A 26,560-nucleotide genomic window follows, 5' to 3' on the forward strand; every position below is an offset into this window, starting at 1 on the left:
CGATGGCAAAAGCCCTGGGATTCATTTCACCGTCTCCATGACTCTGAATCTCGGTAAAGGAAAACTGAGACTGAGCAGGAGTGTTCTACGATGAGAAAACTCCAAACGAGATGGAGGAGAAACATGGTAGGGTTTGGATTTAGCCAGGCACCAACGGCCCATCCTCTCAATCCTTCCATTGTATTCCAACCACAATCCCCACACTGCCTGGAAAAGCACACAAAAGAGAAATATACATTATAATTTTTTTTTTATTTAGAGGAGGGGGTGTGGTAATGCTCAGGGCTTTATCATTTAACCCTTTCATGCATGAATTATGAGAATATTTATCAAGATTTTTTTCTTTATTCCTCTTTGGGCATTAAAAAAAATGCGATTCATTTTTTTATTTTATTTATTTATTTATTTATTTATTTGGAAGCTATTTTTCATGGAGTTGCAAAAATGTCCACTCAGCTGGACACCATGTGTTTAATTTTTGAAGCTAAGAAACATGTATTTACTGATATACTGTGTGAAAACTATGAAATATAAACATTAAATGCTGTAAATTTGATGTTTTCTCACATTTTAACATACACTACAAACAAAAAGTTATGGATTTTTGGGCTATTTTTTTCAGTTGGGATTCTTGCACAACGCTTTTTACTTTTTTGTGTTAACTGAATTGAAACACTTTTTTTTAATGACCAGACATAGTTTTATTTACAAATGCAAAAATGACAAAAAAAAAAAAAAAAAAAAAAAAAAAGACAAAAAAAAGACAAAAAAAAGACAAAAAAAAAAAAAAAGAAATATCCTTAACTTTTTGTTTTTAGTGTACTCTAATACTAGTCATTACTCACTTCATGGACACAATATGACAAAAAAAAAAAAAAAAGTTGTTAATTACAGTCTAGTAACAATAACAACGAATTGATTTACATGCGAACATGTTAGATCAGGTTTATCAAGAACAGCAAAGATACAGTAATGTTTTCAGTGTCAGTGTATGGGTTGGTGCATAAGCATCTACTGTGTTGGCTGATATGAAACTAAAACAACAAAATCCATGAATATACAAGAGAACAGCTGGAGAAGAACTGTCCACCGGAGTGATCACTATGCATGAAAGGGTTAATACCGTGCATGTTGTTATATGCAAATATGGAATTAAAACCAACCCGAGTCGTTTTGGGATTGCTTTAGTGTCCATATGCCATGTATTTTAAGCTCAAACAAAGAGAAACAGTAGAGATGTTTTTGAATGCTGCACTGCTTCATTTTTCCCTGAGAAGTGCAGTGACTTTGTAATCAACTCCTCTTTACTTTTCAAACTAAAGATAATTACAGGTTTCAGTCAGCAGCCTGCAGAGGTTCAGGGTCAAAACAAAAATGCCTGAGAGTCTGAGTGAGGTACTGCTGCTGCTGCGGCTGAAACAGACGTCTCTGAAAAACTGATCGCTGCTTAAAATGCTTTTTCATGTTATCACTGTTCCTGCCTTTTACCCAAACTTGAGTTTCAATAAATAATTTTGTTGTGGATCAACTCAAACAGGAAGCCATTACACTAAAAACACAAACCTTTCTCCTGCCAGAGTCAGCTTTGACCTGAGTGCCCTGCTCTGGTTTGTTGTGTAACCTCTAACTTATGCATTTTCTTACCACTGTGGCACCAGGACACCTTTCACTATTTTCCATTGCTGCAGTGCCTTTCAACGTGTGAAAACTTGATAACAAGTACTTCTGAACATTATAAAAAGATATGGAGCCTTTTGAAATGACATCCAAACATACAGAGAAAAGCATCATCATTTTTAATAAGTGATTCAGGTGTAAGCACAAAACCTTGCTCGAATTTTTTCATATATACTTTTTTACTTTGCTAAATACACTTTAGAAAGTCTTATCTCTTATCTCCATATCAGTGTCTCTGAAGAAACCTTTATGTGCAGAAGACACTGTAAAATGTAGTTAAGCTCCAAATAGTTAGTGGGAAGAGATTTACCTTAGACTGATCTGTTAAACAGGAGGAAAGTTCACTCTGAAATGCAACAGGAAGCAATTCACATGCATTCCAACAGAGCCTTGAAAGGGATGTTTTAATACTGTTATTTAACAAGCCCTGCAAACAATGGAGAAACCAAATATTCAAGACCAACACATTATTTTGTGTAAAATAAGTGGCTCAGCAACAGGTTGAAGGTCTCTTCACTTTTCTCACCACCAAGTTTAAAGACTTCAGAGCTGAATATTTACTTGAACGGTGCATAAATGACTCACTGCTTTAATACTGAAAAGCATGTAGCCCTCAAACACAGCACCACACACTTGCACATTTACCTTATGCAGGTGAGGCTGAGAACACTGTATCAGTACAGAAACTGCATATTTGTTAAGTTAAATGTAGTTTGGTTAAAGATCCCAAATTCATATATCTTGCATGTATTGCTGCAGACTGGCTCTTTCCATTGTCATTCTGTTACAAAAAGTGGGTCATGGAAGCATTTTTTTCTGTAAAATCAGCGTCACAAACTGTTTTCAAAAACTAATAAAGATATAAGATATATTTTGTATGGTGTTTGGTAAGACAACTAATGTTGTATTCTTAAATTATAGGGCAAATCATAGATGGTCAATTGGAAACATTTTCTGAAATGTGGTGTAGTGGATTTAGCCTACTGTGTTAACAACACAACAGTGAACATATGGACATAATATAACACCTTGTCATCCCTCTGATTCACAGACCAAGAAAAAGACAAAAAACCTATTTAATACAAATTTTTTATTGACAATGTGTGTATGGCATACTTTCATGGAATTGCTAAATCATGAGAACATAAACCAGTTCATATTTGCAAAATGACACTGAGAAACTCTAATGCATATATATAATCAAAAGTGCATATTCTTGTTCCTTTTTATTTTGTCCATATACACATTACACTATACATAAATAATTGCATTGTAAAAATGACTCAAGTATTTACATGGATAATATATTTTATATAATATATAAATTTTATATTAAATCTAGGTAGATTACAATTAGGATACTGGGTCAGGAAACCTCCTGTATGTCTGAGTGTTGGGAGATTTCTGTGTGCTATCTGTGGTTGTTGAGTAGCACCTCCAGCCAACATGGACAGGAGGTGATGAACTGTCTGGAGTAACAGGGGCCCCATCCCTTAGCAAAACTGATCCGAATACTATGTGGGTCCCAGGGCCCCTCCTGGCACTCGGGCTTCACGCCGTGCTCCGCCATCCAGCTGGAGCGCTCATAGTCAAACATCTTGAGGGAGAAGCCCGGCATCACCCTCTTGACGCTGAGCCCTGGAGCACTGGGCGGGTCTAGAGTGGGCGAGTGGACGAACACCGGGTGCTGGCTGCGATTATACACCCACACCCCGTCTGGCTCTTGGCTCAGCACAATGCCGTAGCCAATTTTACTGCGAATTTGTTGCACACTGCTGCTAGTTCCGCCACTCCTGTGGCTGCGAAGACCCGACGTGCTGTGGCTGCTCGGGTCGTCACGGCGACTGTGGTAGGCATTGGCGTGGAGCTGGCCGAGGCAAAGGCCCGTGCCCTGAGGTAGATCATAGAAGATGCTGAGTGAGGGCTCATAGGCTGGATAAAGGCGGCCCACTCGTGTGCGCTGTTCCCAGTAGGCCACGCTGCACCAGTGAGAGCGATTTCCGCCTGAGGTCGAGGAGCCGAGGGAGGTACCAGCGTCTGAGGGCCAGAAAAGAGTGGAAGGGTTAATGTTTGCTTTGGTAAGTGTGCTAATTTTCACAACAGTAATACCTCTCAAATGAAGCAGAATGAGGTTATGTTATGGGGAGGACAAAGATGGGAGAGGCATGTTTTATGAAAACAAGGCACAATTCATTCTGTTCTCTTTTCACACAAGCATTCCTAAATATGTCTTCTAACAAAAACAAGATGTAGAATTTTAATTTTACATGACAAAAGAAAAGACATACCCTCTACTAGGCTGGGTACTGGACTTCTGCACCCTTCTGGTACAGACTGAAGTATTTAGATACTATAGAATATGGGGGAAAAAATACATCCTATCATTAGTGATACCACTGACTGACAACTTCAAGTACACAGCAAATCTGCCAGTGTTGATTTTCCAGTGTTACTTGTATTTAACACCATTCAGAGTTAATATAACATTTGATCCATAAAAACTAACACTCGCAGAGTCAGCTTGTGTCTTTGATGGTGTCATTTTTCAGGGTACATTTACCAGTGTTGATTTCTGGACAGAGCAGCAGAGCAGACCAGTGTGCTCATGGACGTCATATGAGGCGTCGCAGAAGTACCATTTTACTTCTGAAACAAGGCTATTTATTAGACTGGAAGGAACTTTTCTGTCAGCTCTGTCAGTATCATAATGTGTATATTTCTGTTCAGACCAACTTGCTAACCAGCTGCTAAAATTAGCTCTTGCTGCAAACTTAGAACGTCGAACATGCTCATTTTAGCTCGACGGCTTCTTGCATTGTAGCCTGAGGTAATTCATACAATTCATACAAGAGTTGAGAGCAAAGCTATTGAACAAATAGTAAGTGTCATGGTGCACTCCTGCGCTGCCACAGACCCCTCCCTCAGACTCATGATCAACTTCACCCGCTGCCACCTGTCACACCTGGAGCAGATCTGCATGAGGAGCCCATAGAAGCACCTCCTCTGCTCTGGTCCGGTGCCAGATCATTGCTTCTGCTGCTGTCACTGCTTCAGACCTCCATAGACGTTCATTCCCATTTCACTTCAGAGCCATAACCTGGACTCTCACCGTCCTGATCCTGTCTTCCCGTGGACTCTGATGTTTTCAAACCCAGATTTTGTCTCGTTCTCATGTATTGTTTTACGTTTTTAAACCCATTTTCTCCCTTCAGCACCATTCAACTGGCTAAAACAGCAACAATGTTGAGCTGTTTCCTTTGTTTTACTTTTGTTCAGGCACCTCAAACAAATTCATGGATTGTCTACTGCACTTCCAAGCTCCCTCATGTTTTGGGCAGTGTTGTAAAAGGTGGTTTTACAGGGTTTTAGGAGTGTTGTGCGCCTTGTCAAATTTTATGTGAAGCCCCCTGTTACAGAAAAATAATATGTTTTTTTATTGCAGTACTTTTTGGAGTGATTATTGTACATGTGTGGTGGATGGTTAGACTTAACACTAACAGACTGTACATTTTTAACTCTAATAGTGTTAATCCCAGTGGACAATGTACACCTTATGAGTAGTATAGTAAACACCAGTTAAATTTACATTTAAAACGACAAAACGTTACTTGAATACTGGTGCAGTGTTGAATAGTTAACTCTGTTGGTGTCACTAATTAATGAACTTTGAATACTAATCTAGTGTTCTTTTCATCTATTGTGGTGTTAATATTTTACACTTAAAGAGTTTGTCTGAACACGGTCATAGTGTTAATCATTTTAACACTTTCAAAAGTGTTAATTTAACACTTAACTGGTGGTTCCCATATAAACCCTGGCTCGGTGTTAATTTCAACTCTGAGGGTGTTAAATTTGCATTTTCAAATTTGCAGTGTAGTGGCAAATGGCTTTTTTTATGTTGTAAAACTGCTTAGAATGTATAAATGTCAGGGACTTAAGATTTGTAATCTGTGTGTATGTCATTTTCTTTTTGTTGACATAGAAAATTGGTATCAACAAGAATATTTAGGAAGCTATAACATTTTGGATCATACCTGGTACTACCTTCCACACACAACCTGCACACCCACAGATAAATAGATTATGAGACAAAGTAACAGGAAAGTGAATTAAAGCTTTAGCAGACAAATGCTTTCGTGACAATGGGCAAAAATTTTACTCTAACCTTTATTAAGCAGATTGTAAATCGACTGATCTGAGGTCACACTGCAAGTCTTAATGCTCAGTTCAAACTTGAGTTACATTACTCCGGTTTGTCTGTTCACATTGTTTTTCTTTTAATGTGACTAATATCAGATTGAAGTACAAGGGCAATGGAACAATAACAAATACCCCACACATCATACGCAGTAATAGAGAGTCAACACTGAATTTGACACACAGTGAATGGCAGTCAAATAATGAGAAGATAGTACAGATGAGAGTGAAGAGAAAAAGAACCAATTGCTTTCAACTGAAAGTGAAGAGTTGTTGCAAATATTGATCTATGGTGAAAAATCTCAATTTATGTTGTTCTTTTATAAAAAGAACAGATCTGAGGGACATACGAGCAAAAATCAGATTAGGAACACTTTTTATTTTACCACAGTCTGAACGTACCCTGAGAGGAAAATGTTCCCCCTGTTGGTCTGTTTTCAGCTTTTAGAAAATCTGATTGGTGAAAGAAGACTTCTCACATAAGAGGGAAATAAAAACACTGATGACTGGAATGACTGTCACTGTCAAGTCTCTGCTGCTCAGACTCTGGAGTTTATCACAGGAGGAACATCAGCTTTCAGGGTCCTTGTTTTTTATACAAATAAAAATTCCAGACTTTTTCCAAACTGCTTTTTTCTTTCCTAAGACCTTGAGATTATGTACTTTAATACTTGCATGCCTACTTGTTTGGTTGAGATTATACCTGTTATGTGTAGTTGAAGAGTTCATTTTAATAAACGTATGAATGAATGAAAGCATAATTCACAGTAAATTATATTTTACTGACAGAAACTATTTCAAAACGTGAAAATCCCAAAAGTGCATAGATATCACACAAACTACTTTCACTAGAATTATTCTAGTACTGACCAGTAAGTTGTTTTTTTTTTATGTTTCCTCGTGTGAGAAAATTTTAAATGTGGAGCCCATCAGTCACACTCATGTCATGCAATGATTATGAGAAATCAGATTTTTACTCTCAGTTCTCTCCCTTTCCAATTGTTTAAATGCGGATGGTCTGAAAGCAGTTCAATCAGAACAAACTTTAAGTAGAATGAAAACGAACTGAACACAGTTTGCATACTATGTATATTAAAAGACAAAAACAAATCTTCACATTTTGACAGATTTACTGTGCGTGTTTTAGGGTTTCCTTTGTATACATTTATGCTACTTCAGACCTGGATGAAATACTGTATAATGACATTGTATTGTGTACCTCTGCAGAGGCTTATCATTTGGTGGAGACCTGTGTCAACATCCGGCCGAGGAGAGACAAGTACTATGTTTGTTACTCCCATTTTTGTAACCTGTTAACTACCAATACAGTCAAAATGGAATTGGAAAAACAGAGCACTATCACCAGTGTTTTTGTCATGTAATACTTTTGTCCTCTTCAAACTCATTTTTATTATAAAGTAGAGGTTTAGCCTACTTTTAGATTGTCTATGTAAAGTTGACAGTTTTCAGTTCTTTTTCTCTAAAGTCTGGGAAGTTTCTCACTTGTTTTAAGCTCCTCTGTAAAAAGTGCTTAGTTTTTAGCTTATTTTTAGCTTACTCTAAAAACTAGGATGATACAGTAAAAGCATGTTCATTCTCATAATCTTGCTCATAGTCACTAGGGGTGTTGGAAAATATCAGTTCTGCAATATATCACAATATTTCATTTCACAATACTGTATCGATATTGAAAAGTACTGTATCGATATTTTTAGGTATTTATTCAAATATGGTGGAAGTTCATTATTGTTTTTTGTTTTTCTTTATTTTTATATCTTATTTATTATTCTTTGACACTGTTTTATTAAATAATGGTTATTTGAAGCATCCTAAAAGCATTTTTTACTGTCTGAGAGGCAGATGTTAGTTCCTTTGGTGGGATTGCACAAAAATAATGTTATGATGTTAGTTATGAACTAATAGAATATGAACATTTGAACAGGATCTTAAACTGTAATGTCTGTAAAACAGAATTTCAGTTTGAACACAGGAACATGTTGTGATATAGCGTTAGATCCTGTTGGGATCAAATAAAAATGTGTTTAGTATTTGTGCATATTTCTGCTGTAATTCAATTCTTCCAGGAAATAACCATTTTAAAAAAAGACAAACAAAAAATTGCCTTTTATATCGTGATATATATCGTATCGTGATCCTAGTTTTGTGATTTGTGTCGTATCGCCAGATTCTTGACAATACACAGCCCTAATAGTCACTAGTTCCTGAATGTTTTGTTAAAGCATTTTCTAAATTCACTCACTTAAGTAACAACTAAGTCACTTAACAATTATTCAAATGAATTAATTAGAGAGGGGAATGTGTGTGTGTGTGTGTGTTTTTTTTAACCCTTTCATGCACGAATTATGAGAACCTTAATCAAAATTTTTTCCTGAGTGTTTTTATTCCTCTTTGGGCATGAAAAAAACAATGCCATTGAAAATTTTCTTCTGAAAAAAAAAAAAAAGATGAATAAATAAAATAAAAATAATTTTAAAAATGTAAAAAATACATTAAAAAAATAATAATAATGAAAACATTTACTTATGAACCCATTTTTCATAAAGTGGCAAAAATGTGCATTCAGCTGGACACCATTTTCATTTTCATTTTTTCAGTTTCATTTTTGATGCACAGAAACATGTATTTACTGATAAATTGTGTAAAAACTATGGGGAGGATTTGTGATTCTGGGGGTTTATGCTCAGGAGAGATCTACATAATGATACCAATTCATGTCAGAAAAGATATGGAGTGTCTTATAACTTTAGTAAAGATATGTCTTAAAAAAAAAAACAAAAAAAAAAAAACAACGAAAATAACAAAAATCCATGAATACACAAGAGAACGGCTGTAGAATAACTGTCCACTGGAGTGACCACTGCGCATGAAAGGGTTAAATAATTTTTTATTTTATTTTTTTTAAATCAAACCGTTCGTAACAACTAACCCCCTTCCCACCACCGCTACAACATATCCTCAAGAAAACCCTGAATCTTGAAGAAAGTTAAACTGTCAACTCACTTCCTCCTCTGTCATCCTTCACCATCTTTTTCCACAACTTTTTTTTCCCTTCAGGTTCAGAGTTGAAGAAGAGAAACAGAAAGAGAAGACTGAGGGGGAGGAGGGTGAAAAGCATTCAGCTCTCTGTCAACCTAGCACAAGCCTGTGAACCCTTGACCCCCCAGCCCTCATGCTATCAGCTCACATTAACTCCCACACAGAGTGATGCCATTATTTTGCTCCAGAGACTCTATTGACACAGAGGATTCAAAGACCCATGAGCCTGTGGCCCCATTCCTTTCATTTTCCAGCCAGCATCCCCCCCCCCTTCATTTGACAGGGGCCAGAATGGCGGCCCTTCTCCCATTAACAAGCTGCTTTTGGGTGAAACTAGGACTGAGATTAGGCTAGGTGTGTTATGTTTGCACAGCGGCCATTTTCATTCAGGGTGGTGTTGGGGCGGGGGTTACAAGACTGGGAGCAGGAGATGTAGGAGGAGATGTGTGTGAGTGTTTGTACACAAATACAAGCACACACTCCATGATGAGTTTGGGCCTCACACACACACACACACACACACACACACACACACACACACACACACACACACACACACACACAAATTGGGTGTTCTGATCCAAACAGTGTGACTATTACACACATGCACAAAATTGCACTTCTCATCTGAGGCCCACGTGTGTCATTAGTGAATTCCAGGCTGGCAACTGCTGCGGTCTGGACTTTTTACAGCTCTCCAATAAGAGAGCAGGCAGCTCGCTGAGCAGGATCCCACTCTTTGCTCTTGTTCGATCTCACAAATACACAAACACACACATTTTTTTTTTTACAACCCCCGCTCTTCCCTGTAATAAGGCAACACAAACATGTCTGGGGAAACACGCAGCAACTTTATAAGCTCACGATGAAATTAATTCCCAAAGAAGACATAAAAGAAACAGGGACTTTCAGGGGTTTTTAGACATAGCACACTTTAATTTCAATTATATAATGAATGAATGAAGCACAGTATTAAAAGCTGGCTTTTATGTTCTCAGATGAGAGGATCTAGATCCACTTTTGCTCTGGGATACTTGAGAAAGACATGACAACACTGTTTAAACTATAATGATGTGTGTTATAGAGCTGCATTGTCACCATGTGAACTGTATGACCCATGGAAGAAAAGCTGCTTCTATGTAACAGCTAATTGGGACCTAAACAAATAAACATCATAGCAGCAGTACAGAACACTTCTATCACTGCCCACAAAAATAAGCCTTTTTCACCAGACTCCCAGAAACTTTTATTACCAGGAATTGATTTACATGGTAAAAGAATTCTATGTGCTTTGTGTTTCCGCCACACCTCAAAGTTCCTGAGTTTTGTTTCAAATGAGGCTCGGTCAATTCTCAAGTCACTGACTGCTCGAACGATTGCTGAATTTGGTATGAGCGTATTCAACTGGACAGACAGATGATTGCAATGTACTTGTAGAAACATAACTGGCAAATTGACCTTGTTGTCTGTCCGCTTCTCGCAGCTTTGCTTCTTTTGCTCCATTTACCATTTGATCAAAACACAGAGTGAATCTTGTTGAAGAAGAATAAACATGTTCGCTGCCGCACACTGACTAGAGTGGGCAATCGTAAGTGTGGAATGCTGTAAGTGGGTTCCACCAATCAGCATTCTTCAGCAAACAGCCCCGCCCCTAAGAATTCTAAGTAATCTGAAAAGTCGTACCCCATATATCAGGAACTTTTTTCAGGGAAAGTTTGAGGTCGAGGGAAAGTTTTTCACATGGGTATTTTCAGCAGAAACATTTAAAAACTAGAAAAGCACCCGGAGAGCACAGACCCACCCCCATCACCACCAAAATTTAATCACTTGTTCCTTGTGCCAGTATCAACATTTCCTGAAATTTTCATCCAAATCCGTCCATAACTTTTTGAGCTATCTTGCACACGGACAGACAAACAGACGGACAGACAGACAGACAAACGAATGCAGGCAAAAACAGAACCTCCTTGGCGGAGATAATTATTACCTCCGCCAAGGAGGTTATGTTTTTGCCAGGGTTTGTTTGTTTGTCTGTTTGTTTGTCTGTCCGTTAGTGTGCAACATAACTCAAAAAGTTATGGACAGATTTGGATGAAATTTTCAGGGTTTGTTGGAAATGGGATAAGGAAGAAATAATTAAATTTTGGTGGTGATCGGGGGTGGGGGGCCCACGGGGGGGGCCACTGATCAGCCTTGGCGGAGGTCTGCGCTCTCCGAGTGCTTCTAGTTACTACTAAATTCATCTTCTTTCTCAAGTACAAGCTTTAAAATGTACTCCACAGGTAAAAGAGTGACATCTGTTGGCAGTTTCTATTCAGGTTTTTCACATACGTCACATGATCATGTGGTTTTCTGTTTACGACACCATATTGGTAGGCGAGCTTTCCTTAAATCGTACAATTGCCTATTGTTGGTGATATTTATTTTTCTCCTGAGTAGATCTACAATATCATAAAGCTTTAAGCAGTGTGATCATGGTAACCACAAGTGTTGCAGTTGGTTGCAATAGATGAGTTTCATGTGACGTATGCATACATTAAGTCTTGGAGGCGGAAGTCACGCCGAGTTCGTAGCGTGTTAAACGATGGACCTGCTAAACTCCTGTGTGCCGTTTATTCCTTAGCTTTCACCAAGTATAAGTTTGGCAGAAAGACCGCTGGGTTCCATTGGTGGCAGCGGTGGTTCTGTTTTGACGACCGCTGTTTATAGTTATTACCACAGTTAGCATAGCTTCTCAGTATAGTTAGCCTGCGTGCCTGTTACACTTAGCAGCGTGGAAAAAAAGAATTGTCATCATGTGGTACGGTGATGCAGACCCCTTTAAACCTACCAGGAGGGCTTTCCCTGGACTATCACCCTATAGAGACAGAGTGATTGTGGATCTACCTGCTCCCTTTGAGTTTTCTCAGCTGGGTGAGGCAGATGGAAGTGGCAGTCGGAGCTACGGCGGGCGACACCGCTGAGTTCAGCGGGGAGCTGGTGATGATACTCCCCACCCTTCTGTGACAGTCTGCTTTTCTACTATGGGACAGCCTTCCCGATGCGGTCGAGTCAAATTATGCGCCCGTGAAAGAGAAGATGGGATCGGCTTTTGGACAGAGACAGTTAATGGACCGTTTTAGAGCTAACATACCGGCTCGTTCACGAGTTCCGGGGCAGAGCCTGGAGGTGTACGTGGCTGATGTGAGCTGGCTGGTAGCTGGTACTCCTGTTTTTACCTCCGAGTTACACACGCATCACTATTGTTAGTAAACACTGAAACTCATCTCTGGTGCCTTTATCACAAGTAGACAAAAAACAAAACACGCAAACATGAGTCCAGAGAAAAACACAATATAAAGCAACAGTTCGGACTTTCTGGATCCAGATAGCGTGCCTACCAATATAGTGGTGTAAACAACAATCACATGACCAGTGACGTCAGCTGCAAGTCCTCAATACCAAACTAAGGAACATGTCGGTATTACGTCTCAGACTCTGATAAAATAGATGACAGCTTTTTATCTGCAGCCAAGCATTCTTCTCTTGTCTGTCATGACATTTACAAGGATTCATCTTTCTGTTTGACATATGGTCCCATCAGTCTTGATCTTACTGTGAAGACGCAGTGTGATGCAAAATAAAACAGAAAAAAACATGCTGTTTGGAAAATGTAAGAGGTGTTTTTTCATAATGTTTGGAAACTTTGCCGGTTGTAGGCATTTCATACATTGACAACCTGAGTCAGGTATTTAAAAAAAATAATTTTTTGATGGAGTTTTTTCAAACACTTCCACAGATCATCAAATCCCTTGTCTAACATTTGTTCCTGCAGATCTTTGCATATGCTGGTATTTGGTTACTGTTTCCATCTAACACAACATTTTTTTTTCTTTATATTAATTCAGTGAACGTTGGAGCTTCCTTATTGGTCCACAAAGGCAGACACATTAAGTTATTTTTTGCATTATGCTTTTCCACCACATTGATTCACCTTTATCTTCAAATGTTTCAGGGTTGTTTTAGTCACAAATATGAAATGGTTTGAACTTGTAGCAACTCTTACATTGTTGTTCCCCTTGTTGCACCTTTTATGGTTTTGTCATCTTGTTGCTTCTTTTATGTCAGTTTGGTCTTGTTGGATCTTTCATGTTTTCATCTTGTTTTGCCTTTTATTCATAGTTTGTCTGGTTTCAAATTTAATGTCATTTTCACCCTGTTGTGTCCTGTGTTTTTTACATCATTTTTTTGTCTTTAATGTTGTTTTCCTTATCTACTTATCTGTCTGTAATTAAACAGCAGTATGACAACCCTTTGGCAAGTGATTCCCAGTTTACAGTATCTGACATTATGCTTTATGTTTCAGGTAAGGCTCAGTGTCGTCGTCAGCCTGTCTATCATCCAAATAAAGGTAAAACGATCCAGTGTGAGAACGAGACTGAGCAGGAGGAGGAAGGACCAACGTTTTGACTGGAATTTTTAAAGGCAGGTTCAAGCTGGAGGTTATCAGTATGTTTATGTTCGAGCAGAGGAAGTAAAAAAAAAAAAAAAACAGTGTGTGTGCTAGTGATTGTGTGAGTGCATGTGTTCATCTGTATGTGAGGGCTGGCAGCAATTATAGTGTCCTGCAAGCATTTAAGCCAACCACCATTTAACAGCTCTGTTTACCAATTAGATAAGTAGCCTTTGTTATTTCATTTCAACATCACTGTCTTTAAGTGCCAATCTCATCGAAAAAGTCAAATTGAGTGAACTATGAATACATTAACTTCATGTAAATCAGAATTAGTCACAGCACAAGTGTGAACAACATGAGTACAAATTCAAGGGTCACTTTCATGGCCTTGAAACAAAAATGATAGGTATATTTACCATAGTTTATATTCGTATTTTCAGTTAGCACTAATATGACAAACAGTTGCAATGGAAACTGATTTAGTGAACATTTATATGTTTGTGCATGTGTAGATCCATAAGGAAAATGCAACACTAATAGTAGAAGCAAATGGCACATGAGGTGGAAACAACAATGAAACACCACAATGTATGAGGACCTGCAGAGACAAAGTGGAAGACAAATATTTGTCAATCTGTTGAAGAGTTTGTAACACTGTGGTATGATCCAAACCAGAGGTTCCACTGCAGAAGTTAAAACCACCTTCAAAATTTGTTTTACCAAATACATCACAAACCTATTAGTTCAGCGAGCGACAGGTCACGTCATTACCTCCGCCAGGAGGTACTGCGATCACTTTGCTTTGTGTGTTTGCGTGCGTGCGTGTTTGTTTGTTTGTTTGTTAGCAAGATAACTCTAAAAGTTCTGGCAGAGGGGGCAAAAAAACAAAATTTAATCATTTCTTCCTTGTGCCAGTATCAACATTTCCTGAAAATTTCATGAAAATCCCTCCAGAACTTTTTGAGTTATCTTGCTAACAAACAAACATGCATGCACGCACAGGAGGCAGATCTGTCTTGGTGGAGGTCTGCGCTCTCCGAGTGCTTGTCTTGTTCTTTATTGTATGCAGTGCCATCTATTTAACAGTTTCATTCCATGATGACAATGATAATTACAAACCATATCTTCATATTCACAAAACCATAGCAGATGGAAACAAATTTGAAATAAATTTTCTGAAGATTCAGTTAAAATTTGTGATGGAATTAATTGGAAACCCTTTGATCTTTCCTCTTTCTTTTCCTCATCTTAGATTTAAGACTGGAGACTGAATGGTTTTTAGTTGATTCCATACACAGACAGATGCACTAAACTAACAATCTTAACAAAAATGAACAAAGTTGAGTTCCTGCAGGGTGTTCTCTGTTAGACTGTTTCTTAGCCTTTGGCTAAGTTGATCTCCAGTGTGGCAAATAATCTACACCTACCTCCACTTGTATTGTTGGACATTCAGACCTGTCTAACTGCTAAGTTTAAGGTTTCTAGTATGTCCGTCTTATTTAACACAATGCTGTGAGATCTATTGATCTATTCACTGAACTTTTTGCAAAAAGTTTAAAAGTTTGCAAAAAGTTTATTCCCAAAAGCGTCAAACAAACTCGTGTTTTTCCTTCCCTTTCCAGCTGGAGGAAGAAATTTTCTGCTGCAAACTTTAACCTGCATGAAGAGGAGGAAAGGTAGGGAAAAAGGGGAAGTAGAGGAGAAAAAAAGGTGGATAGACGGAGGGAAAGAGGGAACGGGAAAATGAGAGGGAGAGAGGTACAGAACCTGCCAAGCATAACCAGCATCCACGGAAAAAATGAAGAGAGAGAAAGAGACTGTGAGAAAGAGAGGGAGGGAGGGAGACCCTCGTCTTTCATCCAGTGCCAAGGATTAGATTCCCCTCCAGTTATTAGACTCTTCCACTGTGCTGAAAGAAGTGGGTGGGATGAAGAGAGGAGGCAGGGGGGCGTAGAGGGACAGGGTGGACAAGAAGGGAGGATAGGATCCAGCTACTGACCATTGTTGGTCGCCTCTAAGATGCTTTGTTTTGATTTGACTTCCTCACATTTCCTCCCAGGGCTCCAAAAAGTAGGAATAGAATGTTAAAGAAAAAGAGGACAAAAAAGAAAAACACCCCTCCCTGGTTACAAATGGTAGGCTCTGTGTTGCTCGAGACAACTATCATTACAGGGCAACTTCAATCCAGCAGGCCACATTTAAGCTGGCGTCTCAACTATCTCTGCCATCAGAGGGCTGCGTTATCGCCAGACATGGGCTTTACAGTCGAACACAACAAGGCTCTGACTCAGAAACACATACAAACACACACACATGCACGCACACACACACACACACACACACACACACACGCACACACACTCCTTCCCTTTCCCTCTTTTCATTGTGAAGTAGATCTTGTGATGAGGACTACTGCAGCACTCCTGCTACTTAATAACCCTCCCTGGCTACTACCTTATATTACCTGTCATGCAAACAGCAGACGACATTCCAAACTCTACTCAGGAAAGTTACTGCGTGTCCCGTGAAAATTCCTAGGAAGACACATTTCGAGGCAGTTTAGAAAGCTGTTCCAAGAGGAAGAGAGAAAGTAACCAGTTTCCTGCATTTCTGCTGCTACTTCAAAGTGCCAGACAACACAAGCCGAGGAATGTCTCAGATTTTACATTCATCACATCTCAGACAACTCTGCTTGCATTTATTATGCACAGCAGCAGCAAGTTTGTGTTGTCATACAATTTGTGGAAATCTACTGTCATTTAGTTGACTTTTGACATTTTATGTAAGACAGTAAAGTTTTTGTTCTATGGCAGTTTTTTTTTTTTTTTTTTTTTTACATATATACCGTAAAAAAACAAAATTCATCCAAACATCCAGTTTGTGTATTTCCATGTTCAACAGGTCATTTTTTTTAAAAGTCACACTAAATGCATTACTACATTCTTCTGAAAACATGTCAGGCAAACAGACCTTCATTCAGCCACTTAATCAGTGATCATCTGGACAACTGTAGGCTTATTATTCACACCTGAATTTCATTACATTTATGAGGAAAATTAGCACTGTACTGAATACTGTCCAGTGAAATCTATCTGCTATGTTTACCTTTGGGCTGGCTGATGTTGCCAAAGGTGTTTCATATCAACCATTATCAATAACTATCAAAGTAAATGTCACATCATTACATCTTTCTACCCTATTTATGAAATACACAAAGAGAAAGAAAAGGAAAAAAATAGAAATGACCTTAAAAATTCACAAATTCAAAACAACACAAAATGATGAAGCAGTTGGAAAAAGATGAAATTTACATAGAAGATGTCACAAGACAAAGAACACCTCTATTCTCTGATTTCAGCAAACACTGACCTTCATTATTTAATCAAAATAATTCAATAATGAGTGGAATCTGACTTGACAATGACAAAAATTATGTAAAAGGCAAATAATTTTATGCTCCTCTTTATGGTCTGAACATGTCAAATAGTAAACAAGTATAATAATAAAATGTTCGTTCAATATCAAAATATACAGTTCAACTAAGTACAACATTTTGTAAGTATTTTAGCTGAAAATGGAAAGAAAACAAAATCCCTATCCACCTTCCATGGTCTCTTCTAGTGCTATTGTTTTGCAGAGCAATGCTTTACTGTGGAACCATCAAGATGTCACTTAAACATAAATGCAAACAGAAACAGTATCCTGCAAGAGTGCACTTCACCTTCAAAGTTTAAGCCAATGTAAGGCTGCAAAATAATTTATTCCATTTCTACAAGCTTTACTTTGTGTTTTGGTCATTTGGAAAGAGGAGCAAAATAAGAGGAACTATGAGAAGCTGATAGACAGCAAGGTTTTGCATTTGCAGAATATGCTCTTGAGTGCATTGAAATAATCTGTTCATCTGAATACAACCTGAATAAGCCTGGACCTCATCGAACGTGTTTGCTAAATACAATCCATTTTTGTTCCATTTTAATCAAAAGTAAGATCTTAAGACCATATTCAGCTAAAACACTCAGAAAAGCCCAGTCCTCGTTGAACGTATGCAAAATACACACAAAAGAAATTCAGCTGGAGTCAATTCAAATCAGTCACCTGAAATGGCCAAGCCTCATTTGAAGACATTTTAGGAACTTTGAAGTGGAAACTATGGAAGTCAATCTGTGTCATCAGATTCTGAATTATAAAAGACACTGAATTTTTAGCACTGAATTTTTTTGCACTGAAATTATGTATCTGTATTTTTTTATTTTTTTTTTGCATTGGAATTAAGTATCTGAATTTTTTTGCACTGAAATTAAGTATCTGAATTTTTATTTTTTTTACACTGTAATTACGTATCTATGTATTTTTTTTTTTTTTTTTGCACAGAAATTAAGTATCCGTGTAAATATATATATATATATATATATATATATATATACATATATATATATATATATATATATATATATATATATATATATTTTTTTTTTTTTTTTTTTTTTTTTTTTTTTTTTTGCACTGAAATTAAGTATCTGAATTTTTTTTTTTTGTACTGAAATTAAGAATCTGAATTTTTTTTGCACTGAAATTAAATATCTGAATTATTTGTCTCTGAATTCAACTATGTTCATAAATGTATAATTAAAAAAATTCAGATGCAAAAAAATCAGATTAATTCCAGTGCAAAAAAATTCAGTGCTAGAAATTCAATGGCTTTTATAATTCAAAATCTGATGACACAGATTTACTTCCACAGCAAACACAACACATGCAGATTACCAGGAATTCTTTTACCCAGGTAAATAAGTTCAGCATTATAAAAGTTCCTGGGAATCTGGTGGAAAAGGAGTAATTGTGTTTAAATCCTTAGGGGAAAAAACAGCATCACACCAGAACCAGGAATGCATGCCTTATTGCATGATCAGCATGTTCAAAACTTGTCATTTTCAGCGTGTAGTTGCAGGCTGAATGGAGGACTTTAAAAATGGGAGGCCAACAGCTTATTCCAACAGACAGCCAGTGGGTCAGACTAGTAGAGCTGCAACATTACTGTTAAAACAATGAAACAATGCACTGGAGCACAAATGTTGGTCTCATTTAGCTCGAAGACACCAACAGAGAATTAGAAACACTTATGTAATACAGACATGGCTGATAGGCCTGATTTCTGAGGAGTCCTCAGAATGACTGACAGCTGCTGAATGACTTTGGAACTTTTCAAACACAGAGAAGAATCTAGAAGTTCATTATACATATTCACTACATCAGGTGTTACTGCAGCTACACACCGTAAAAAAACAAAACAAAAAAAAACGGTAAAAAAACGGTAATATTCTGGCAGCAGGGGCATCAAAAAAATACTGGAAAATAACGGAAAATAACCATCTCATAAAAATATGGTAATTTTCCATAATTAAAATACAGGTTTTTGCCCTAACTTTACATAAGATTTTGCATATTTTTCTGACTTTTTGATGTTCAATAAAGAATATTATCATGTATTAAAACAATCAAGTTACCTATAAATATAAATACAAATAATTTTCAATGAGACTCAGTTGTACAATCCACTGAGAAAAACGTTATTTGGATAGTTTATCAGTGCTTATACATGTTATAAATTCACAAAAATACATCTCTTCAACATTTTTGTTGTGAAACCTCCCATAATTACACCAGATATTTGTCAATTAACAAACAAGTCTTGTTAAACTTACAGAACAAATACTTCTTTTACGGTTAATTGTCAGTAATTTTATCTCGTTTTTTTTTTTTTTTTTTTTTTACAGTATTAAACTTGAAATTAACAGTTTAATCTCATGAATAGAAAAGAAATATTTGTGAAATTATGATACTTTTGCAAATGTATTTGAACTGTATTTTTCTGTGAAAAAAGAAAAAAATTCTTTTAAAAAATTGAAATTTTATGTTTATTCACAATTTTTTCATGTTATTTTACATTTGACATGTAAAATCACAGTCTATTTTTGTCATTTCATTGATATTTTCCTGTATCTTAAAAATACAGGAAAAATCTGTAAAATAAACAGTGAAAATTCTGTTAAACTACAGACTTTTTTACAGTGCAGGATATAAGACTTTATCACATGTTGAACCCGTGCAGCAGCATCACAGGTTATATCTGACATAGAAAAGTACAGAAGCCACAGTACAGATGCTTCTTTTCTTTTATGTCATTTTCATCATGTTGTGTCTTTTACGTTGCTTACATCTTCGAGTTGCATCTGATGTATCTTATGTTGTTTCACATAATTTTTTTGTGTCTTTTATGTTGTAATCTTGTTTTGTTATTTATAATGTTCCCGTTAATCTCACTGGATCTTTTATGTCATTGTCATCTTGTTAAGTCTTTTATAAACAGCTTAAAACCATTACTTTAACTAAGGACAAAACATCATCTAAACAATTATTTAACATTTACCATGAAAATGATCAATATCCATGTATATGAAAGTTTTTTTCATGCCTAGCCCTAATAATAGTCGATACCAAAGTGGACACCGCTCCGTAGTTGACAGGCCTCCCCTCCCAACACATTCCTGGATAGGCCCTCTTCCTCGACACTTCCTCCCCCTGCTCAGCCTGTCACAGAGGTCAAGTTGACAAGTCTCTCATTGAGTCTCACATGGTCTAGCTATACGGGCTTCACTCCTCACAACATAATTACACACATTTATTGGTGGAATATATCCATTTGTTCCACTATGAAAGAAGTCATGAAACTAAACCCTAATTTCAGTGAATTATCTGAATGAGAAACCAGTGTGTGGACTGCAGACTAAAAATACACAGCACAATTACCACACAATAGGCTCTGCAGTGTTTCCAACTCCTCAGTAAAGAAAGTATCTAGTGTTTGTCCTAAAAGTTGCTAGAAGTGGCTAAATGACATCATCCCCCAATTTGCATAATTGTAATAGTTGTCTTCAGTTTGGTTTTTAACCTTACGCTCCACTTAGGAGACTACAATATTTTTAATGTTCAGTCTATATTAACCCTTTCATGCATGAATTATGAGAACCTTAATAAACATTTTTTTCCTGAGTGTTTTTATTCCTCTTTAGGCATGAAAAAAACAATGCGACTGAAAATTTTCCAAAAAAGTCCGCTTGACACCATGTGCTTCATTTTTGAAGCAAAGAATCATGGATTTACTGATATATTGTGTGAAAACTATGAAATAAAAACCTTTTTAATGCTGCTAATGTGATGTTTTCTCACATTTTAACATACTCTAATACTAGTCATTACTCACTTCATGGAGATAATATGCAAAAAAAAAAAAAAACTTTTTAGTTAAAAAAAAAAAGTTAATTGCAGTTTAGTAACAATAACAAGCAATTGATTTTTTATTTATTTATTTATTTTTTTAGTTTAGTTTATTTACAATATGCAACAAGACAAAGTAATCTTACTTAGTCTTTAGAAATAAAACAGGTAGTAAGAGGTCATGGAAGAAAACAAAAAAACAAAAACAAAACTTATACATATACGTAACTTCATTTGCACATTTGAAAAGGAGTGGGAGGAAGTCTAATTTATTTAATCCCACCCCTTCAACACTCAAACATGTAACTGCAGATCAGGTTTATATAGAACAGCAAAGTTACACTAATGGTATGAATTACAGTGGATGGGATGATGCATAAGCGTCCACTGTGTCAGCTGATATGGAACTACAACAACAAAATCCATAAATAAACAAGAGAAGAGCTTTGAATAACTGTCCACTGGAGTGACCAGTATGCATGAAAAGGTTAATAATCTAAATGGACCAAAAAGAGACCAAACAGAAAACTGTCAGTGTCAACGGGAGTGATTTATATTCGGTGCAGTGGTTTGTTTTAGACATATGATACATGCGTTCACGTCAGAGTCTCCAAAGGCAGACAGACTATGGGTTTTTATTACCGTGACTGAGAAAATCATTTCATGTCATTAAAGAGAAAATGTGTGTGGGTCAAAACACGGTATTCAAAATCTCTCTGACGGGACAGTTTAGAGACAATCGGACAGATTAGTGTTAGTAAATGACCCACACTTTTACTTTTAAATTCATTTTTGCTTTAGTTGGACCATGAGGGATTATCCAAAACAAAAAGCTACTTTATATTGAAATAAATGTTGGATTGGTAATCAGTTAAAGTTCGCTCTGACGGGACATTTTTGGCCCCTGGTATTTTAGGCGAAAACTCCAACTAAAATTTCTCTTTGGAATTTCATTTCATCTACACCTGTGCAATTCATATTGCAACGTATAAGTCTTAAGAAGTATTTAAGGCATAAATAGACCAGGTTTTTGTACTTTCTGTGGCAGCATGGGCTGTTGAGCGTAAAAAGTTATTATCTCTGACTTTTGACCACTGTTTAAAAATCTGACAACAGAGGTAAAAAAAAATGACACCCTTTTGTGTCTAATGGAATTTATTTACATGAATACTTTAACACTAAAACACACATGTTTTAGTGTTTGAGTCACTTTTCAAACATTGCTAAAAGTTTCCAAACAAATTTTAAAGTAGCAAAATTTATTGCTAGGTACTTTTTGAAAAAAAAAAAAAAATTCTAGGGTAGTTTGAGAAGTTCCTAAATCTAGCAACAAAAGTGCTATGAGACTCTTTCAGCCGGTAACACCAGGCCTGGAAATACATCTTAGAAAACATGGATAATTATGAGAGTGAGCTCAAGCATTAACATACTATTGTCCTGCATGTTTCCTCAAATTAAACAGTAAATGTCAAAATAAAAAATACAACATGGCAGAAAATGAAAATAAATTTTCATTGAAACAAGTTAATCTATGAAATTAAACACATACACATGGTGAAGAAGGCTATTTTTCAGGTATTTTGACTTGAGTTGAGGCACAACTAGACAGTTCTTACACAGGCAGGCAAAGCTAACCAAACCTGTAGCATAAATGGAAGGTTCTTTGTACTATCTGACTGTTCAAGTGACACAAACGCTTCTTCAAATAATAAACATGGTTGAGTAGATTTTCCAGATATCTATATTCAAGAGTTAACAAAAATATGTGTACTCTGTGCTACTTATATTTTCAAAACTGACTAGTTTTTAATTTATACAAAGCAATGATTTTTGATTTTTTTAAAAATAAAACATCCAACCAACATGGATCGAACAATAACCCATAGAAAAGACAACTCCTTAGTTATTCCATAGACCTACATATACATAACTGAGGATACTGTATGCTTGTGAAAATTGCACAATATATGAATGAACATATATGAAGTTGTTCTCACTAACACTATGCGGCTACATGTTTGAAAGCCAGGCAAACAAACATATGCATTAACTGTGGGCTGCATGGTGCAGGTGACAGTTTGACTGAACGTCAGAGTCACAGTCAGTCAACTCCACTCCAGTCAACTCCATTAAAAGCCAAAACACAAGTTGACAAAAACTCTGGGGCAACAGAAACCAAAGCCAGTCCTGTAGTCAGGGCCAGAGCCTAAGCTCTATTGTTTCTGCTCAGTTTTTATTATTATTATTATGATGACGATGATGATGATGATGATGCTCTGAGTGCTGAGACATTGTCAAAACATATAACAAACATACAAACAAAAAGCAAAAAATTTGCTGCAGCATTGCATATGTGCTGGTACAAAAACTGCTGAATTCTTATTGCTTATTACTATATAACTATCATTCTTATTACTTATTAAATTCTGCAATATTGCCACTTTGATTGACATTCTTGAAGACCTGAAGCATAATACCAACACTGATAAATCTGTCCTAAAAGAGGTTGTCAGTGCTCTTAATGCATGTAACCTTTAGCAACAGGGAACGGCGGCTCCCCCAGCATTTGTCATCTCAGCAACCAATATTATAAAGAAAACTTTAAGGTGGTAAAGCCCAAGTACATTCTTGACTCTTATAAACAACAGAAGTTTTCAGTATGTGCATATGCTGAAGTCTTTCCAGCAGATCTTTGAAAGGAGAGATGATACAGATTAAGTCATTTAAAGCCATAAAGTACAGCAAACTGACAGACTTATGTGTAACATAAGCGTCATTTCCTTTTTTCACATTAATCACTGTTGTAAATTTACTTGTCAGTCGTTTGTAATTATATGAACAAGTATGGATATGACAGGGTCTTACAGCCTCTTTTACTAAATGTGAAAATGCTTTGTGGTGCTTGGTGGATTTAAAAAAGGAACAATTCATGCTATGGCAGAGAATGTGGATGCTCCCAGCATATCTGGTTTTAATGAGAGCTTCTCTAGTGGGCACATCTGCACAGGAACAAAAGCAGACATCTAAACCAAAGAGTTGAAGTCAGGTTTATTCAGTCTCAGGACAAAATAACTTCATGGGCCTCATGCACAGTTGACTATTAAGAGCTGCACAAACTGTTTTGGTGTCACATCATTGTATTATCAGTAAAAGTCTTGCCCACCTCAGTGTTCACACAGGATATCCTTCAGATGTTATGCATCATATTTTTGCAGGAATAAGTGGCAGTAGAGCTTGCACATTGTTTGTTATTGCTGATATCCAAGAAATGTTTTGATCCTGAAATCCTAAACAAAACTATCCTGCATTTCCTCTTCAAGTAGGAAGACAACACAAATAGACCTCTTGTGATCCCACACACATTTTCAACAAGAAAGATGATTGGTGGGAACGCCCATGAAAATTGGGCCCTGCTAAGACTGCTCCCATTTATAATTGGGCATTTGGTGCCTGAGGGTGAAATGGCATGGCAAATATTATTGGACTTTAAAGGCCTTGTAGAGCTTGTCGTTGCTCCAACTCACACAGAGGAGTCTGCAGCATATCTTGAGAGCGAAACTTCATAACACAGACAAAAATATCAAGAAATCTTTCCTTATGTGACACTACAACCAAATGATCATTATTTGGAGCACTACCCTTGGTCCGCTTGTTGAACACTGAACCTTTTGAAGCAAAACATGGCTATCTGACAACAAGCAGACTTAAAAATGTGTCCTTCTCGCTAGCCATTAAACATCATTGTCATATCATCCGAGTTCATCCAGTTTTGACAAAAATGGTTTTGACATCACAAGCGTCTCCAAGATTCCAGTGAATGTTTTGAAACAGGAAATAGCACAAACTATTGAACAATCCTTCCCTGGTACAACTGAACTACAGCTGGAAAGAGACTATGCTGCTCTCAGAGAAACTGGAACTTTATTGAACTCTGACATTAAATTTAAATCTTCTGTTCTTGGTGGTTTTATAGAATCAGTCATTCAGGACAAAGTTCACCTCTCTGACCATGAGTTTGGGGAAGGTGCTGAAGTTCTTGCATCAGCACATCCATGTTAGACACAGGCAGTTCAGTCACTGGATATGTCGGATGGAAGACAAGGTTGAAGTACAAACTAGGTTTTCCACTGAACTAAGCTGAGGCGGCTTGGATGTCCAGAAGTTTCAGTAAATGCCATGAAAAATAACAGATGTGGTGCTGCCTATAGAGTGATGACACTGAAGGAAGCAGAGGTCAAATAGTGCCCACCATATCCATTTGGTGAAACAAAGGAGACCCTTGAGGTGATATGAGTGGTGCTCCTCTCAGAAGTACAGAAAAGACACCTTGAGGAAAAGGTGACAACAAGACCTTTGTCCACAGAAGGTAGGAAGGAGATCAAGATGCCCCAATGATGGCAAATGTCAGAACAAGATGGGCAGCACTCTTCCATGTACGTGAGGTAAGTAAAGCACCACCCTCTTTTGATGGATTATATAGTATACAATAAATAAATAGTCTGCATGGTATGTACCATATATAAATACATACATTGTCAGATTAACAAATAATTCAAAAATGAATGACTTGCTAAACAACAATGAGAACAGTCTCAGTCCTCCGACCGACCGACCGGGAAGAATTTTCTGAAGAATGTTTGATTTTCATTGTAGAAAGAATGCCACGAGTGTGTTCAACTGTTCCATCTGCCAAAGGTGGATACTGTGATGAGTCCAAAGTTTAGAATACATTTTGGTTTCTAAATTGATTCCATGATTTCTTTTTGAACTTCAATTGTTTATTTGTTCAATGCTTTGATTTCAGAGTACACAGAGACATTCAACTGCATCATTTTAATGAAATTTTGGAAAAATTGGGGTGTTCTGAAACTTTTGACCGGTAGTGGAAATATATAATTTCTTTAAAGCGTGTTAATTGCATGTTAATAGCCTGAAAACCATAATAATGTGACATGTAACAGGAACAGGATTACTTTTGTCTTCACAGTACATAAAAATATTACTGTCAAGCTCTACATCAGCAGCTGTGCAGATGAAGAGCAGTTATGTGAAATTAGTACCAGCTTATTCATACTTGTTAAAGCTAAACTTTAAGGTTTCATAAAGCTGTACTCATCCAACAAATGTGCCATCTATTATGGCCAACTGTCAAGTTGAAAGGATGAAAACTGTTCGTTGGTGTTTGCTAATGTCCAAGACAACATCCTCAAATGTTTGATTTGGATCACAACTCAAATATAGCCACTTTATTATCAATAAACAAACTAATCATTTTTAAGAGGCTGCAATCAGAGAATTACTCAAACCAGTTATTGAATACCAGGGCAGCTGTTGACAGCTAATCGATTAATCATTGCAGCTTTCATCAGAATGACATTTTTAAATATCCTCCCACTCTCTCTCTTTCTCAGGTAAACTAAAGAGTGTTATGAGTAAAATGTAGACGCTTATAACACTTTTAATGACACACTTCAAAGAAAACAAAAGTATTTCAGGAAGAAAAAGGCCAAACCAAACACACAGGGCTCTCTCCTCCGCTGCATACCCTGCTCATAGTGAAAAAGAGGCGTGATGGAAAATATTTGAGGAAATGGCAAATGGTTAATGGGCCAGCACTTGATGTTGAATTCCATAGTCTAATGTGTCTCAGTCAGGCATAAGAGCAAGTGTTGTACGCGTGCCAGCAAACAGGCTGGAGGCTCAGGTCACTGAGAGGACCCGTCCACACTTAGACACATAGATTCCCACTGGATGGAGTCAAATGGAAGTGTCTACCTTCTGTCATTGTTTTTAAATCTTTAACACGTTTAGATCTCATAGGCAACCCTACTCTGGAAGATATGTTATTTTAAATGCATTTGAGAAATAATTCTTTCCTCAGGCCTCAGTAGATAATTTACAAAACTTTATCCAAGTGTG

At 37.0% G+C, this 26,560-nt stretch overlaps 1 protein-coding gene across 1 annotated transcript in view; it reads right to left on the reverse strand.

The window, feature by feature from the left end:
* Nucleotides 1-2,705: 2,705 nt before the first annotated feature.
* The window catches only part of LOC115417049 (mothers against decapentaplegic homolog 6-like), a 39,034-nt gene continuing 15,179 nt past the window's right edge, over nucleotides 2,706-26,560 (reverse strand). The window contains exon 4 of the mRNA XM_030130994.1: nucleotides 2,706-3,714. Coding sequence (XP_029986854.1) covers nucleotides 3,089-3,714 — 626 coding nt within the window. The 3' untranslated portion in view covers nucleotides 2,706-3,088. The remainder of the gene's footprint in view (nucleotides 3,715-26,560) is intronic.

Source organism: Sphaeramia orbicularis, chromosome 3 (assembly GCF_902148855.1).
Source record: "Sphaeramia orbicularis chromosome 3, fSphaOr1.1, whole genome shotgun sequence".
NCBI lineage: Eukaryota > Metazoa > Chordata > Actinopteri > Kurtiformes > Apogonidae > Sphaeramia > Sphaeramia orbicularis.